The sequence below is a fragment of the Eucyclogobius newberryi genome, unplaced genomic scaffold (assembly GCF_026437365.1).
Source record: "Eucyclogobius newberryi isolate DKJ021-1_F unplaced genomic scaffold, fEucNew1.0.hap1 SCAF_21, whole genome shotgun sequence".
Taxonomy (NCBI): domain Eukaryota; kingdom Metazoa; phylum Chordata; class Actinopteri; order Gobiiformes; family Gobiidae; genus Eucyclogobius; species Eucyclogobius newberryi.
Genome location: NW_027315846.1, coordinates 13690915 through 13709352, shown reverse-complemented (window position 1 = coordinate 13709352; position 18438 = coordinate 13690915). Strand labels below are relative to the sequence as shown.

Below are 18438 nucleotides of genomic sequence, written 5' to 3'. Positions count from 1 at the left end.
GGAGGACAGAGGAGAGACAGAGGAGAAACAGAGGAGGGACAGAGGAGAGACAGAGGAGAAACAGAGGAGGGACAGAGGAGAAACCGAGGAGGGACAGAGGAGAAACCGAGGAGGGACAGAGGAGAAACCGAGGAGGGACAGAGGAGAAACAGAGGAGAAACAGAGGAGGACAGAGGAGAAACCGAGGAGGGACAGAGGAGAAACCGAGGAGGGACAGAGGAGAAACCGAGGAGGGACAAAGGAGGACAGAGGAGAGACAGAGGAGAAACAGAGGAGGGACAGAGGAGAGACAGAGGAGAAACAGAGGAGGGACAGAGGAGAAACCGAGGAGGGACAGAGGAGAAACCGAGGAGGGACAGAGGAGAAACCGAGGGAGGACAGAGGAGAAACAGAGGAGAAACCGAGGAGGGACAGAGGAGAAACCGAGGAGGGACAGAGGAGGGACAGACGAGAAACCGAGGAGGGACAGAGGAGGGACAGAGGAGAAACCGAGGAGAAACAGAGGAGGACAGAGGAGAGACAGAGGAGAAACAGAGGAGGACAGAGGAGAGACAGAGGAGAAACAGAGGAGGACAGAGGAGAGACAGAGGAGAAACAGAGGAGGGACAGAGGACAGAGGAGAGACAGAGGAGAAACCGAGGAGAAACAGAGGAGGACAGAGGAGAGACAGAGGAGAAACAGAGGAGGACAGAGGAGAGACAGAGGAGAAACAGAGGAGGGACAGAGGAGAAACCGAGGAGGGACAGAGACAAACATGTGTGAGGGGCACAGAGGCAGTCTGACCCACTCCTCCTCTGCTCTCTTGTATTTAGAGATTAACCACGTGTTGGCGCTGGGCGTTTTTCTGTTGCTCAAGTCAAAACACGTCATAATTTGCGCACATTTCTCCAAATGTCTTGCGCCCCCTTGGTACGGCTCTGCGCCCCTTCAAAATGGCCAAGCCCCACACATTGAGAAGCTCTAAACTGAAAGATAGGCCGACAAAAAAACACACAAGTCTGTCAAAAAAAATCCACTAAATTCACTCAAATTCAGAATACAGTTTATTATTGTGTGTTTTTTCTGGCGACAGTCAAACGACATTAGAATGCATATTTGTTTTACAATCTATTCAACAGTAGCTACAATCCATATTTAAAATAGGCCAACATGATTATAGTTAACATTTCTACAGACATTAGGTAACAATGGAAGAAAGTAATATTCATATAGCCTACATTACAGCATTTGGACTTGATTTAATATAATAATGCAAAAATGGTTGGTAACAAGATCGACGCTGCATTCTCCACTCTTAATACTGTGGCATGTCTTCAATTAGGTTCAACTTGCTTGAAAGTTCATCAAGTATTTGCAAGTCAAGGAAAACAAAGTACCTTATGTGTGTGTAAAATGATTGTGTTCAAATTGAAAAGGATATTTTTGTGCGTCAACTCCTGAATAGTTGACTGAACCTTCTTCTGGAAAACAATCTGAGCTTCACACATGCAGGCGTCTTGGGTTATTTCACTTCTCATTTCCTCTAAAACAAGAAAAAAACAAGAAAATATTTTGAATACTAATGACGGAATGATAATAGAAACAGCCAAAATAGTTGCCTATATTTAAAACTTCATTCTTTGTGGACTTTGAAACAGACAAAGACATGTTTAGTATTTAGCATTCATGGTCATGGTCAACAGTACACGACACCCACTGCAGTACACATTGTACAGCTAAATAACTGGGAATTATCTTGTACTTTTAGAGAGCCTTTCTCTGAACCCTATAGTCTTCAGAAGACACAGGGAAAGTCAGTTTAGGCCAACATCTTATGTGTTTTCTATTATTTAAAGAGATGATGAAGCTTTAAATGAGGAGATACATTTGGGAGACGAGTGAGATTTTCCCATATATAAGCGCTTGCTGTATAACATTGGTTTGTGTTGTGTCCATGTGCCGTATTTGGACCTGAGAGGAAGTTGATTCTATAATAGGATGTAAAGTCAGTAAAAACACAGTTCTTACGTGAACAGGTTTTCAGGTCCACATTCAGCACATATCCAGGTTGGCACTTGCAGGTGTATGAGCTCTCATTTTTCACACATATGTGCTGGCAATCATGTCCCCTGGCACAAACATCCCCTAAGGAACCTGCATAAAGGTAAAACTAGATTAGCAATGGGCCATACATGTAATCAAAAACACAAAAACATAAAACTGGATCCATATTATTTGGAGAGTATTATCAATAACAGTTTACAGATTACAAACTTTGAAGGTCTCCTCAAAAACTGTGCACAAGAAAAAAATATACATTATTAGGTGACAGGTTTGTTGTTGTTGTTTGTTTTCTGTTTGCATTATTTACATTTTCAATTCTTATTTGCATATTTGAGAATAATCATTATTGAAACAAATCTGTTGCATTCCATGCCCTTGCCCATGACACACAAATACATTTTATTGATAGAAATCCTTACGTGAACAACTTTTCTTGTCAGGATTCAACACATATCCCATATGACAGTTACATTTGTGTGATTTATCAGTGCTTACGCAGATGTGCTGGCATTCATGTCCATGAGCACATGGATGAAAACCTGAAGAAACACAAGGCCAGTTTACACAATATTGTCATGAAAAGAACTGAGTATATCGACACCTCTTCCTACAGTGCACGGCCCCTGTATCTTACGTGAGCATGTTTTCTGGTCTGCATTCAACACATATCCACCTCAACATTTACAACTGTAAGATGTGCCATTGCTCACACAAATGTGGTGGCAGTTATGGCCTTTGCTACAGCTATCTGCAACTGAGAGGACAGCTCAAATATACAATACAACCATGTGTGTTTGTTCATACAGAATAGGTTAGGTTATCTTTTAGAAGATAATATACAGCAGCAGAGCAGATTCTTACGAGAGCATGTTTTCTGGTCTGGGTTTAGGACATATCCACTTTTACACTTGCAAATGTAAGACGTATCGTTATTTGCACAGATATGTTGGCAGTGATGCCCTTGACTACATGCATCGGCACCTGAAATAGATATTACATCACAATTCCAAAACAACAAACTCCAGCAGTGTTCCCAGGTGAAAAACTTTCACAAACATTCACAAATCATGATACCTAATGCCTTACGTGAGCAGGTTTTCTGATCTGCATTTAACACATATCCACTTTGACACTTGCAGACGTATGAGTTGTTATTGCTTACACAAATGTGTTGGCATTTGTGTCCAAGGTTGCAAGGATCAGAACCTGCAAATAAACAATGGCTGAAATACAAGATCAAATGCATAGAGACAATTCTGAGAAGCATTTTTGACAAATGGAATCTAATTAAAATTCAAAAATGTCCAGAGAGCGCTCATACATGCATTCAATATTTAAAAAATAATACATCTGTTTAATTGTTAACATATAACTCATGACATACACAGAAGAAAACAGAGACACAGTAAAAGCTGGCAATTCTGACATAAGGACCAACTTACCCTTACCAACAAACCAAGAAAACGTGTCATCATAAGTGTGTTCTTACTTGAGCATGTTTTCCCATCTGCATTTAAAACAAATCCTTCTTGACACTTGCAAACATATGAATCATCTGTTTTGATACAAATGTGCTGGCAATGTCCAGAATCACAAATATCCAAACCTGGAAAATTCAGTATTATATACTATTATTTTTTTCGGCTAAAAACAGCCCCTCTTACTACTTTATCAGTTATTCTACTTTGCAAACCCATATTCATTGGTGTGCATGTTTTCCGGTCGGCATTTAACACAAATCCGTCTTGACACTGGCAGTTGTATGAAAGATCAACGCTGACACAGATCTGATCACACTCATGGCCCAAGGTACACATATCCAAATCTGAAAGACAGTTCATTGTCTGTTTTCTCTATTTTTCACTGTGCAACATTAGAGAGTGCCACAATAACACAACCTCTCACCCTCCAGGCATCAATTCTAAAATGTGCCAGTGACAGTACAGACATTTTGAGAATATTTCTATGTAAATGCATTTATTTGTATTCCCTGAAATAACATTGAAGAAATACGGCAAGAAGAAGACTCTTACGTGAACATGTTTTCTTGTCCATATTCAGGACAAATCCGGCCCGACACTTGCAGGTGAAAGAGCTGCCGTTGTTTACACAAACATGTTGGCAGTCATGGCCCTGACCACATGCATCCAAACCTGAAACACACACGCTCATGTTTGACTTGAGTTGAATCACATTGAATGATACATTCCAATGATGTTAGTTTGGAAAGATTATATAAAGGAGCATGCAAATTAGCTTGCATTTTATGCAGCATATATTAGGGGTTAATAACGAAGCACAAAAATCGTTTTTCCAATCAACATCCTCATGCACTGCAAATATTCTCTCTTTAAAAAAGAAGAGATAACAGTTTTCAATCCCAGGCACCACAAAGGGAAAAAAGATCGTGTCCACGACAGGGAAAAATCATTCAATATTATATTTGTTATACAATAGTGTATAACTATATAATCAAGTCAAGACCTGTTTTTGAGAGGGAAGGGGAGCAGTGTTTGTATTTATGTACGTCAGAAAAAACACATTTTACTTTACTGGGGCAACTAGGCCAAGCAAACCTATAGATTTAAATCATTTCTGACTGGGATATGAAGAAGCTATTGCCCTCATGCCGCCACCTAATTCTCCTATGCAGCAGCAGCAACAGCAGCAGCAGCAGCAGCAGCTCTGTCAACTTGTAAAACTGATCACCATAATGAGCATGGGCAGGCCTGTATTTGTGGGGATTGCGCTTCAATATGATAGTCTCAGCTGATTTCATATATTAAAAGCATATAGTGCAAGATGTAGCTCAAAAAGCATGGCACTTTCTGTGACCACAAGGGCAGCATCATGTTTGGTTCCACCATTTTAGTCTGTCTTCAAAGTTGGATTTGCTCAAGCAGATCAACCTTATTCTTACACTACTAATCAGAGTTAGTAGGACCATCTACTTTAAAATGGCACGTCCCTCTATGGTGCTGCCCCCATGTACACAGATGAAATGGAAATATTGAAACGTGACATACCCTTTTTTCTTTTATCGCCTTTTTCTTTAATTTTTCCTTTCCCTTCCTTCCTGTTTTCAAGACCTAGGCCAAACTCATCCGTCCCACCAATAATAGGGGCATCCGCACTCCCCTCATCATCCTTACCACACAAGGTTTCCCTAAATTTGGATGTGAGCTTCTCTATGACCCCATATGTCTCCGAATAGAAGACATGATCATCCAGGGGAGGACTGGCCATGAGCCTCAGAGACGTCAGGTCAGCTCTTCCCACTCCAACCGCGTAGATCTCTATCCCCGACGCCCGAGCCGCCGCCGACACCTTCTCCACGCCGTCCTGGGGATGTCCGTCCGTCACGATGATGGCTACTTTGGCAATGTCCTTAGAGGTCATTCGAGCACCAGCCTCTGTGGTGAAGACCTGCTCCATTGTTGCTTTGATGGCCAGGCCCGTCATGGTGCCTGAGGCCAGAGGCTCCACTCGGGACAGGGCCTTTTTAAGGGCAGTTTTGTCAGAATATGTTTTCAGCACAAACTCAATCTTGAACGTGCTGGCGTAGTTGACCAGACCAACTCTAGTGCTGTCCGAGCCAATCTCCATAGTGTCCACCATGTCCTGGAGGAACTCTTTGGCCTTCTCAAACTCAGAAGGACGCACACTGCGGGAGCTGTCGATAATGAAGACCAGGTCGATGGGGCGATTTCGACAGTTTGATGTTACTGTAAGAAGGGAATTAAAACAATTAAATTAAGGATACATAGGCTCATCATCAGTCATCACTATGTTTACGTGAATATGCTTTACAACACAATTAGGAGAGAGTAACAAGTGAATATGGTATACAGGTTATGGTATGGCTGTATAGATACTGTGTATTTTTATTGCCTAATAGGATCCAGACTGGTTTTCTCTACAGAAGCTCTCTTAATTCTTCTTAATAGATAAAGTGTATTCTCCATTTTTGTAATACATCTTTGTTTTGAGCCTCAAGTCATTTAGTAATAGACTTGTTTTTAATATGCTGGAGGCTTAAACTTTACACATTTATGGTGCTGTTTGTCATCCGTGTATATTATTATAACCCTTTTTTGTTGATTGATTGTTTCACTGATTGATCTACCGACGCAAATCAACTTAAAATAATTTTATTGTATTTCTGTTTCTGTAATTTCTTTATGATTTTAATGCATATTTCCTGTTGTGTGAAGCACTTTGAGTTGGCTTGTGTATGAAATGTGCTCTACAAATAAACTTGCCTTGCCTTAAAAAGTGAATTAGATAACATCATACTAATATCATGGATCGCGAGTCTCACCTTCATTGACGCTTCTGTCCAGTGTCACGTGATTACCGGCGCCTGCACGCGAGCTCTGCGGCGGCTGCGTGCGTCGGCTCGCGCGCTCGTCTAGGTGAACCGGGTCAAAGGTCTCGGGGGGCTCCGCTGTTTGGGCTTCGAGGCGCTCGCGTCTGTCCGAGGGCCCGGGACTGATCGTGTGGATTTGCCGCTGTCGTGGGCCCCTCTGCGCCACCGCGCCAAGGCCCTGCAGCGCCAGGACGCAACAGAGAAACTTCAGCTGCAGTGAAGCCATGGCAAGTGTGAAGCTGTTTGAAGCCCCTGCGCCTGATGAATGTCCACTACAGACTCTGGGTTTTCCTTTTTATACGTACGGCTACAGTGTGACGAGCAGATCCAGCCCAATCCAGGTCCTCAGGAGCAAGTCACAAGTGTGAGGAGGAGGGCTCTGAGAAGGGGTTTGATTCCCGTTATTAAACCTGTGGACTTTTATAGCCAAAAAGCAACTTACCCTAATAGGCCCTAAATTGTTGACCAGATGAAGCATTTTATCCTGGCTATTACTGTTTGTTTGTTTGTTTAATTGTTTGTTTGTTTGTTTGTTTGTTTATTTATTTATTTACATGTTGTTGTGCGTGATTTGGCTACTGTCCGAGTCAAATGCGATGCAAATGTCTCTTATTTACGCAATACAATAGGTTCATGTATTGGAGAATAGCATTTGTCACTGCCACAGGATGAGTTGTCGCCGCTGACACAATGTCCTCCTGCCCCTTGTTTTGTTTCTATATCTTAATCACAGGCGTGCACAATGTTCTACGCTTTTGGTCTGATGGAGATGTCATCATTGGAGGCCTTTTTGACCTTCACTCAAACACCAACAGGACAAAACAATGACAATAAAGCACTTTCGGGGTTATTAGACTCAATTAGGAATTCCACAGCTGAAGCCATCATATTGTTCACTAAGGAAATTAATGTTAAAATAATTTTGAATGAAGTAAAGATACAAAATCTTAATAGAACATGGATTGCAAGCGACACTTGGTCCACGTCTGTAGAGCTCTTAGAGCTACATGGTATTGGGCAGGTTTTTGGATTAATTTCTAAGAGGAGTGAGGTCTTAGGATTTGAAGACTATGTCATCCCTTTACAGCCTCAGAGGTAGATTTCAAAATAAATTATTTACACAACTAATTCTTATCTCTAACTAAATAATTGTGTTTTGTCAACAGCTGTTGCAGGAAATGAGAAAAGTGAACTTTACTGTAAATGACACAAGAATATCCTTTGACAAAAATGGAGACCCCAGTTTGGGGTATGATATTGTATACTGGAACATTTCTGGTTCCAGAAAAATTCAAACTGTGGGCGAGTACTGGGTTAATGGAAGTATCAGCATTTTATACCATCTTATTGAACAATACAGCAATGACCAGGTAAATGTTAAATTATATAAAACATAACTGACACTTAAACAATATATATGTGTATGTATTTATTAACTTATATACTTACTTACTTATTTATTTAAGAGGTCTGTTTTCAACTGCTCCAAAACATGTGAGCCTGGATATGAGTTACTAAAACCTAATGGAACTTGCTGCAGAAAGTGTAAGAAATGCCCTGACAAATTCTTCTCCCCTCAAAAAGGTGAGATGACGCCAATGCAATAAAATATATAGGACAATAACAACATTTTAAGATTACAATACTCACATTCAATTACAAAGACAATTTCAATTATGCAATTAGATTATTGTGTATTTTGAACATCCACTTCCACATTTCACACGGTGCAGGTTTAAATAGACATAACTGAATAATATTTTCTATTTTGATGTCTGTCAATTTGTATTTTCAGGAAAGCAATGTAAGCGATGTGGTGACGACCAGTATTCCTCTGATAAAAGAGACACATGTCACAATAAAACAGTGGATTATCTGCGCTGGAAAAATCCCTTCAGTGTCATTCTGTCAGTTCTGGAGGTCCTTGGCCTTGTTTTAACAGTCATTTTTGCTGTATTAATCTCTGTTCATTTCCACACTCCCATTGTTAAATCCATTGGTGGTTACTTGTGTGGCCTGGAGATTTTGTCCTTACTGGTTTGTTTTAGTGTTGCCTTTACCCTCCCGGGATTTCCCACTGCTGGAAAATGTAAGGCCATTCCTCTTTTTAGCATAGCCTTTTGCCTGTGCCTTTCTTGTATATTGGCTAACTTACTTCAAATATTAGTGGGTTTCAATTTCAATCAAAAGGTGGCATTTTGGCTGAAGAAACTAAACAAGCCACTGGCAGTGGTGATTCTTGTCCCAGGGATCCAGATTATCCTAGGTGCTGCTTGGATGTGCATCAGCCCTCCTAAACCGAGTGAACACAAAGGGGAAAAAGTAACATCCATAGCTGTCACATTAACTCGCTGAATTTCTTTGTAGCCATGTTTAGCTATAATGCTACAGTTGCACTTCTTTGCTTATTTTTGGCTTATAAAGGACGACAACTTCCAGATCTGTATAAAAATGCAAGCTCAGTTGCCATCAGTATGTCACTGTTTCTAATTGTCTGGGCTATGTTACTGCCAATATATTTAAATGTGGCTACCCGCGTTAATACTGACAAACCTGTGATGGAAGGAGCAGCAATTGTTATATCCAGCTTCAGCATTTTATGTGGTCACTTAGCTCCTAAGTGTTATATCATATTAATCAGAAAAGAGCTCAATAATGAAAATGCCATTGCAGAGTACATCAGGAAGCATTATGAGCAGCAGGGCATCCCTGTAGTGAGGTCTAACCTGTCAATCTCTTAATACAGCTGGATCAGTGTAGCTGCATTGTAGACTACTAGTCTCAGGTAGTTTATCCTTCACATGGGTTTTTTTTTTTTTATTACAGGGAGGCCAGTCGGATTTAACTGCCAATATATATTCTGTTTGATTTTGTGGTGATTTTGTTTCCGTTATTAGGTTCATTAAGAGTTTGTTTTGATGAAAATGTTTGTATTTTTGTAAAACATTAAAACATGCTATCTGTCCACCAGATGGAGACATTACGTCTTAAAATTTAAGACAGTCCGAAGCATTTAAGACTTAAATGCTTCGAATTGTAGCTACTACACATAAGCATATTGTCTAAAAAGATTGTCTTTTTTTTGCACTATCGCATTTTATATTCAGATAATGTTTTCACAAAGCATCCAGAGTGTTTCTTTGAATGTCTAGGATTAGGTTAAAATGTTGAGCAAAACGTGAAAGGACCATAATATTACTACAATAAGGGCAGAAATGTCACTTTTACACGGGTTTCTATGAACTATTTGCAATCTGTCATGTTAAAGTTTCCAAAACCAAAACAGTGAATACATCTGTATAAATACATCACGTCTAATACACATATATTCATTGACTGGCCCACATTTGCAGTGTTTTTTTTTTTTTTAAGTGCCTGATTGAGTGTTTTACTTAACAATGACACACATTGGCTCGGCTTCTATCATTTTATTTTCAGTAAAAAAATAATACAAATGTTTTTTTTTAAAAGTGGCCACAGGAAAGCAAAATAACTACAAACCTGTCTGTATCCACCTGTGCTTTAACATTGAATTTTCCAACTCAAACATGTCAGAATTATGAGTTTTGCGCCTGCACGTGCGCTCTGCAGGTGCGCTCTGGCAGGTGCGCTCTGCAGGTGCGCTCTGGCAGGTGCGCTCTGCAGGTGCGCTCTGGCAGGTGCGCTCTGCAGGTGCGCGGATTTGCCGCTGTCGTGGGCCCCTCTGCGCCACCGCGCCAAGGCCCTGCAGCGCCAGGACTCAACAGAGAAACTTCAGCTGCAGTGAAGCCATGGCAAGTGTGAAGCTGTTTGAAGCCCCTGCGCCTGATGAATGTCCACTACAGAATCAGATGAAGGCTTTTATCCTGGCTATTACTGTTTGTTTATTTACATGTTGTGCGTGATTTGGCTACAGTCCGAGTCAAATGCGATGCAAATATCTATTTATTTCCGCAATACAACAGGTGCATGTATTGGAGAATAGCATTTGTCACTGCCACAGGATGAGTTGTCGCCGCTGACACAATGTCCTCCTGCTTTTGCTCCTTGTTTTGTTTCTATATCTTAATCACAGGCGTGCACAATGTTCTACGCTTTTGGTCTGATGGAGATGTCATCATTGGAGGCCTTTTTGACCTTCACTCAAACACCAACAGGACAGCGGACCTCACCTCACCTGCCTGGTCCAGCCCAGTCGCATCTGAAAGGTACGTGTGCATTGTGACTTATACGTTTTGATGTAATACAATATGGTTTTATATTTTGGCTTTCTTGTAGCTTCAGTATTAAAGACTTCCTCCGATCCCAAGTGATGGTTTTTGCCATTGAAGAGATAAACCAGCGCAGACTTATCCCTAACCTGACTTTAGGATATGACATCTATGACACAAGTGGAGATGTGAGCACGGCCCTCTCAGCCACACTGCAGCTGCTTCAGCCTGATCTTTTGACCTGTTCCAAGACAGAAAACAACACCTTCCACAATAAAACCAAAGTGCTCATTGGAGGGGCGTCCTCAGAGGTGTCCATAGCCGTGGCCCGAGTGGCTACTTTGGCTTCACTTCCCCAGGTTTGTTTGATGTGTAATTTTAAACCCATAGTTTAAAAGGCACAGTATATAACTTTTTGTTGGTGGAAAGTCTCCTGCATAATTCCATGGAAATGGAATGTCAAAACTGCACTTCATAACATTCTCCATTGAGATTGATGTGTTATATGCAATACTGTGGAATATAATTACTAAAGGAAGAACATTTCCATGGAAACCAGCAGGAGCGGGCTCCTCGGGCCATAAAAGACTCAATTTTGTGAAGCTGTAAGCCTGCTCACAGTAAGGACAAAGCTTTTACCAAATTTCTAGTGCAATAAAAACATCCTAAATGAAAATGCAGACAGTTACACACTGTGTCTTTAACAAGAAGGAACACTGTAACACGACTACACTAACACTAACACTAACTTCAGTGTTTAAATTGTTTTGCAGATTAGCTATAGCGCAACCAGCGAGCTTCTGAGCAAGAAGGACAAGTTCCCCACTTTTATGCGGACAATATCTAGTGATAAATACCAAACGAAAGCTATTGCAGAGCTGGTCAGACATTTTAAATGGACGTCAGTGGCCATTGTGGCGAGCGATGATGAGTATGGGAAGTATGGTACTGACAGTCTCTCTGCTCTTTTCACTAAGATGGACATCTGCATTCATTTTATCAAAATACTTTCTGGGGATTTTTCACAAAACAATGACAATAAAGCACTTTCGGAGTTATTAGACTCAATTAGGAATTCCACAGCTGAAGCCATCATATTGTTCACTAAGGAAATTAATGTTAAAATAATTTTGAATGAAGTAAAGATACAAAATCTTAATAGAACATGGATTGCAAGCGACACTTGGTCCACGTCTGTAGAGCTCTTAGAGCTACATGGTATTGGGCAGGTTTTTGGATTAATTTCTAAGAGGAGTGAGGTCTTAGGATTTGAAGACTATGTCATAAATAAGACCACTGAGTATAATGCAACATTAAAGACTTATGATGTCTCATGTCCAAACCAAAGCTGCCTGGTACCTTACATTGATCAAGATATATCGTACAACGTCTATGTAGCTGTGAAGGTAATAGCAGAAGGTCTGAGGCAATTACTTCAGCGTGACGGGCGACAGTGTGAGCGGACAACCCCCTTTACAGCCTCAGAGGTAGATTTCAAAATACATTATTTACACAACTAATTCTTATCTCTAACTAAATAATTGTGTTTTGTCAACAGCTGTTGCAGGAAATGAGAAAAGTGAACTTTACTGTAAATGACACAAGAATATCCTTTGACAAAAATGGAGACCCCAGTTTGGGGTATGATATTGTATACTGGAACATTTCTGGTTCCAGAAAAATTCAAACTGTGGGCGAGTACTGGGTTAATGGAAGTATCAGCATTTTATACCATCTTATTGAACAATACAGCAATGACCAGGTAAATGTTAAATTATATAAAACATAACTGACACTTAAACAATATATATGTGTATGTATTTATTAACTTATATACTTACTTACTTATTTATTTAAGAGGTCTGTTTTCAACTGCTCCAAAACATGTGAGCCTGGATATGAGTTACTAAAACCTAATGGAACTTGCTGCAGAAAGTGTAAGAAATGCCCTGACAAATTCTTCTCCCCTCAAAAAGGTGAGATGACGCCAATGCAATAAAATATATAGGACAATAACAACATTTTAAGATTACAATACTCACATTCAATTACAAAGACAATTTCAATTATGCAATTAGATTATTGTGTATTTTGAACATCCACTTCCACATTTCACACGGTGCAGGTTTAAATAGACATAACTGAATAATATTTTCTATTTTGATGTCTGTCAATTTGTATTTTCAGGAATGCAATGTAAGCGATGTGGTGACGACCAGTATTCCTCTGATAAAAGAGACACATGTCACAATAAAACAGTGGATTATCTGCGCTGGAAAAATCCCTTCAGTGTCATTCTGTCAGTTCTGGAGGTCCTTGGCCTTGTTTTAACAGTCATTTTTGCTGTATTAATCTCTGTTCATTTCCACACTCCCATTGTTAAATCCATTGGTGGTTACTTGTGTGGCCTGGAGATTTTGTCCTTACTGGTTTGTTTTAGTGTTGCCTTTACCCTCCCGGGATTTCCCACTGCTGGAAAATGTAAGGCCATTCCTCTTTTTAGCATAGCCTTTTGCCTGTGCCTTTCTTGTATATTGGCTAACTTACTTCAAATATTAGTGGGTTTCAATTTCAATCAAAAGGTGGCATTTTGGCTGAAGAAACTAAACAAGCCACTGGCAGTGGTGATTCTTGTCCCAGGGATCCAGATTATCCTAGGTGCTGCTTGGATGTGCATCAGCCCTCCTAAACCGAGTGAACACAAAGGTGACAAAAGTAACATCCATAGCTGTCACATTAACTCGCTGAATTTCTATCTAGCCATGTTTGGCTATAATTCTTTCGTTGCACTTCTTTGCTTATTTTTGGCTTATAAAGGACGACAACTTCCAGATCTGTATAAAAATGCAAGCTCAGTTGCCATCAGTATGTCACTGTTTCTAATTGTCTGGGCTATGTTACTGCCAATATATTTAAATGTGGCTACCCGCGTTAATACTGACAAACCTGTGATGGAAGGAGCAGCAATTGTTATATCCAGCTTCAGCATTTTATGTGGTCACTTAGCTCCTAAGTGTTATATCATATTGATCAGAAAAGAGCTCAATAATGAAAATGCCATTGCAGAGTACATCAGGAAGCATTATGAGCAGCAGGGCATCCCTGTAGTGAGGTCTAACCTGTCAATCTCTTAATACAGCTGAATCAGTGGCTCTATTGTAGACTAGTCTGGGGTAATTTATCCTTGACATGTTTTTTTCTTTAATTACAGGGAGCCCAGTCAGATTTAATTGCCAATATATATTCTGTTTAGTCTTGAGATTTTTTATTTGCTGCATTAAGAGTTTGCTTTGATGATAATGTTGGTATTTATTGTAAAACATGCAGTCGGTGTAATCCTCATTCGCAGAAAAATTGTTGTAAATTAAAACATGCAATCTGCCCACCAGATGGAGACATTACGTTCTGTTTTTATAAGTGCCTGATGGAGCGTTTTAGTTAATAATGACACACATTGGCATGGCTTCTATCATTTTATTTTCAGTAAAAAATAAAAGAATAACAAGTTTCCATAGGAAAGCAAAACAACTGCAATCCTGTCTTTTGTTTCCACCTTTGCTTTAACATGGAATTCTCAAAACATGTCAGAATTATGATTTTTTTTTATTTATTTTTTTAAGAAGAGCAAGCATGTGCATGTGAAAAGTTCCCACTGCCATCTAAACTTCCAGATGTCTAACAGGTGTTTCTCAGAGAATACATATACAAGCTAGCACACATTCCCTACAAGATAATATGTAATCACAGTGTGACCGCACTGCTATGAATACGCTGAAAAATGTATTCGCCACCCAGTTTGACATGAACCCTGAAACATGTAGTCAGCTAGAGCTCAGAATCAGTCCCCAGCTCTCAATACTGAACAATGTGTGCAGCATGCCCCTCTCCTCAGGTAACTGGCCATATATGAAAGAATTACAATTAATGGAAGCCTTTAAACCACATGAGTCTGGCGGGGTTTAGTGGGTATTTCCACAACACTTTCTCTGCCACAGTACATTGGCCTATCCTGCAGGCAAGACTCTTCTAGAGTTGGAAGGTCTTGAGATGAGATCCTCTGGACATGTTGCCTAAATACACAGATATGTTAAGATTTGTTAATCAAAATCTTAAAAAAAAATAAAAAATTAAAAACGCACTACAATGCTCAAGTCTTACCATGATGGGCGCGAAATGACATAATGAATGTCTGGTCTTTGGAAACCATTGAATGTGGAAGATGCAGCCACCGTGTATGCACCCATGTTCTCAAACACCAGCCAGTCGCCCACTTGGAGGTCCGGCAGACTGCACTGCTCCACAATGCGGTCCAGACCATCACAGGTGGGGCCCCAGATGCTGCAAGGGTACATAGGCTCATCTGGCTTTGGCCTCTGAAAAGACAAGGAGACAAAATTATGAATTCTAAGTCAAACAGTTTTGGACTGAAATATGAAAGAAATTAGAGTAGAATGTACCTTGTGCAATGAAGGCAGACAATGAGCGTGGTCATACAGAATGCAGTTGAATGAGCCATAAACACCATCGTTGACATAATACATAATGGTCCTATCAGTGGTCCCTTCGTCCTCCTCTGTAAGAGTAGTGCAAGCTTTCAACAACAAACATTTGGTGACGAAACCGACAAAGTAGATTTTGATGAGTCTTACCATCAGATGCATTGTCGTCATCATCCAGGATGACTTTCTTTGCAATAATATTCACAACCAGTGTGTAAGCAGATGCCACGTAAAAGCGGCCAGGCTCAGCGATGACCTTCACCTTACTGTCAACAGGGAAGTACTTGTCTAGTGCAGGGTTAATTACTGCTGTGATCTAAAAGGGAGAAGAACTGGGATTAGTAAAGTGGCACCAATTTGATGGCATCACTACAAACAATACATCTACCTCTTCAAATTTGAGATCCACATCATCTGAACCAGGAAAGCCACCTCCAATATCCAACAGGTTCATGTTGAAGCCCAGCTCATTCTGAAATGGTACACATTATTTTAGATGAAACATTCAAAATAAAACAAATCTATTGGAATGTGTTCTTGCTTACCCCCATATCAAAGACACAGCGGGCATCACCAATAGCCTGGCTGAATGTCAGTGGATCAGTGCAACCACTTCCAACATGAAAACTAACACCAATGACATCCAGGCCCAGCGTTTTAGCCTTTTCTAGAAGACCTCTGCAAGACTTGAGTGGTGCCCCGAATTTGACACTAAGGCGACACACTGCCTTTGAGTCGTCAGTGGCGATACGCAGCACAAGTCTGAAGACCATACACTGACATCATTCTTGTTCTTATGACAAATAACTGGATTTGATTTATCAAGTGAGCAGATGTGTTACTTACTTGGCATTGTCATGATAGCGAGCCACTTTGGTGAGTTCCACCTCACTGTCAAACGTCATCATCTGGACCCCGTGGGCAGACGCATACTTGATTTGAGATACCTGCTTGCAGGGGTTGGCATAAATAATTCTTCCTGGCTCCACCCCAAGAGACTGAACCAGCTGAATCTCGGTCTGAAAAAGTCATAACAACCAACCATTAGTAAACAGACAGTTTCACCGCTTGTATTCAGAGTGGTCACTGAGCTAATATGCACCTTGCTAGCGCAGTCAAAGCCTGTTCCTACAGCTGCGAGGGTTGTTACGACACTCCGGCTGTCATTGCATTTGACAGCATAAAATGGAGTGACACGAGGCAGGGCCCTTGTCCAACGCTGGTGTTTTTTCACGATGTCACCCAGGTCACAGACATAGAACGCATCTCGGTCATCCTAAAGGAGGGCAAAGGAAAGTACATTTTATTAAGAAACTGTTAATATCCATCACTTAATGAGTTATTGGAAATAGACATGCTGGCTTACAGTTAAGGATGACTCATTGATCTTCTGCTCAGTAATGTCCCGAGCAGAAAATCCCTCCTCCAGGAATGAGACGTCAAATTCAGTAGTTGGGTTCATAGTCAACGTTTGAGTTTGTTACAAAGAAGCTGCAAAAAACAAAGCACTGTGAGGTACTGGGTATACAAATGTTTACTGACATACTGGATAACATGACCGCATGGGGAATGTCTGATCTGAGACATGCATACTAATACTCACTGGAATACAAAATTAACAGAATCTGTAATCGTCCTCGCTCAGGTGCAGAGAAGCCAAGGGGGTTCACCAGTGAAGTTAAACCCTTTCAAATAAGCCTCCAGGCCAGGGCCAGTGTCTGATCTTCTAAAATGGAGATTCTGTAAAACACATAACAGATGTGAGTATATCAAAAGGGAAGACCGTTTCAACTGTAGCTAAGTAGATAGTGGAGTGAACCTGAAAGCATTTTTACAAAAAGAAAATCCGATGTAAAAACAAAAGTAACGGAGCGAAAAAGGTAAGAGGTAAGTGTGTCATGACAATTTGACACCATCTGCTGCTGGAACACGCGAAGGCCTGCCCAGCTCTGTCTATGACCAATCACGAAGAGGACCCGCCTTACGAGTAAAGAGTGGCATCGCTGCGAGCCAGTGAGCGCCAGATGATGGACGAGCACGTCAGAGTTTCGGCTGTGCCGGTTCCGGCCATGCGGCAATTTAGAACAAGAAATGCTAATCTGCGGACTAGATTTACTCCGTCTAATTGACAAATCCAACCGAATATATTATAACGTTACAACCATGTGATTTAGGCATTTTGACCAGACCCAACCCGCTAGAACTGTGTGACGACCACACAAGCTAAAGTGCTAAGCTAGCACCAAAGCCACGCAGTTGTAATTCGATAATTTTGAATTAAAAAACGTGTATATGATGTAATCTTCAAAGTGAACTTGCTTAACTCACTTACTCTGTGATTAATATCTCAACGAGGTCTTTAATCAACGATTGGTTACGATTAAGGTCGCATATCCATCTTATCTTATATCCCCCCACACACACAAAGAGCAAACATTTCACTCACCTTAAAAAGCATTTACAAAGAGTGTTCCCATTAGATCCGTGTACTGGGTAAAAGACAGCAGTTCCCCCTCGTGAAGAGTCTGCTCGTGTGCTCTTCTCTGCGCCGTGAGTCTGGACTGGACGGAGCGCAGGCGCACGCAGTATTTAAGCGAGGCCGTTCCTACAGCAACGCAGCCAGATCAGACCGGACGCCCTCCCCCCTTTACCCCCCTTTTCCCCCTCCCCCCACGGGAACCGGTTCATTCCTGTCCCGCATCCTCATCAAGAGTCCGGGCCCGTGGAAGTACAAAAAGTAGCGTGTAACGGAGTAACGGAGCCTGTTCGAACCGGTCTCTGCTTTCATTCTGTGAAAAGGCTCGATTTGGCTTTCCTCCCTTTGTCTGCTGGCAAACGCTCAAAAGAAGTTCCATCTTTGAACTTTGATGTCATGTTTTAAATGTGTCTTTGTACTTAAGGAACACGGACTACGACAGTCTGAGGACTACGAAAAGTCTGAGGAATAAAGTCTGGCGGTAATGCAACAATTGGATGCCAACCGCCATAAAACAACAACAACAACATTTGCAAAGAGTTTTTTTTTTCAATAATGAGAGCCAAAATAATAGTTGAAATAATAAGGATACCACATTTACAACTCCCGTGAGGCAAGTTTCTTTGTGGTTTTACTTTACAGAACAAGGAAAGATGCGTTAAAACCACAATACAAAAGAACAAACACTTAATCAATATAACATTAACTTTGAAGAGAAAAGTACAGGTCAAATCTTTTCAGTTGCATGGACAACTAAACTACTATTTTGAGCTTAGACTTGAACATTGTCAAGAGTAGACCTGTGGCATCTTCAGGAAGAGTTTAGTTGCATAAAAGCTCATGGGCCATATAAGTCCATTC

General features: G+C 40.9%; 3 protein-coding genes and 1 pseudogene across 4 annotated transcripts; 2 read left to right on the top strand and 2 right to left on the bottom strand.

Moving 5' to 3' along the window:
* Nucleotides 1–2421: 2421 nt before the first annotated feature.
* Nucleotides 2422–6650, bottom strand: LOC140370743 (uncharacterized). 2 transcript variants are annotated; one of them, XM_072457971.1, is made up of 9 exons: nt 6365–6650; nt 5070–5768; nt 4077–4196; nt 3737–3868; nt 3533–3649; nt 3118–3249; nt 2905–3024; nt 2678–2797; nt 2422–2582 (listed from the first exon to the last, which is right to left on the bottom strand). In XM_072457971.1, the coding sequence occupies exons 1-8, from the start codon at nt 6636–6638 to the stop codon at nt 2718–2720; spliced, it is 1674 nt and encodes a 557-aa protein (XP_072314072.1). In that variant the 5' UTR covers nt 6639–6650; the 3' UTR covers nt 2422–2582; nt 2678–2717. The 2 variants fall into 2 exon arrangements, with proteins under 2 accessions (XP_072314072.1, XP_072314073.1); XM_072457972.1 differs by having other exon boundaries at nt 5196–5768.
* A 1533-nt stretch (nt 6651–8183) lies between these two features.
* Nucleotides 8184–9213, top strand: LOC140371014 (G-protein coupled receptor family C group 6 member A-like; annotated as a pseudogene).
* A 969-nt stretch (nt 9214–10182) lies between these two features.
* Nucleotides 10183–13737, top strand: LOC140371013 (G-protein coupled receptor family C group 6 member A-like). The gene is made up of 7 exons (XM_072458289.1): nt 10183–10189; nt 10467–10599; nt 10670–10961; nt 11376–12089; nt 12161–12364; nt 12461–12578; nt 12790–13737. The coding sequence occupies exons 1-7, from the start codon at nt 10183–10185 to the stop codon at nt 13734–13736; spliced, it is 2415 nt and encodes an 804-aa protein (XP_072314390.1). The 3' UTR covers nt 13737.
* Nucleotides 13738–14375: 638 nt separating this feature from the next.
* Nucleotides 14376–17712, bottom strand: odc1 (ornithine decarboxylase 1). The gene is made up of 11 exons (XM_072457973.1): nt 17548–17712; nt 16705–16841; nt 16468–16592; nt 16204–16377; nt 15948–16120; nt 15647–15863; nt 15490–15573; nt 15252–15417; nt 15060–15175; nt 14761–14975; nt 14376–14672 (listed from the first exon to the last, which is right to left on the bottom strand). Exons 3-11 carry the CDS (start codon nt 16561–16563, stop codon nt 14537–14539), a joined length of 1377 nt encoding a protein of 458 aa, XP_072314074.1. The 5' UTR covers nt 16564–16592; nt 16705–16841; nt 17548–17712; the 3' UTR covers nt 14376–14536.
* Nucleotides 17713–18438: the final 726 nt, after the last annotated feature.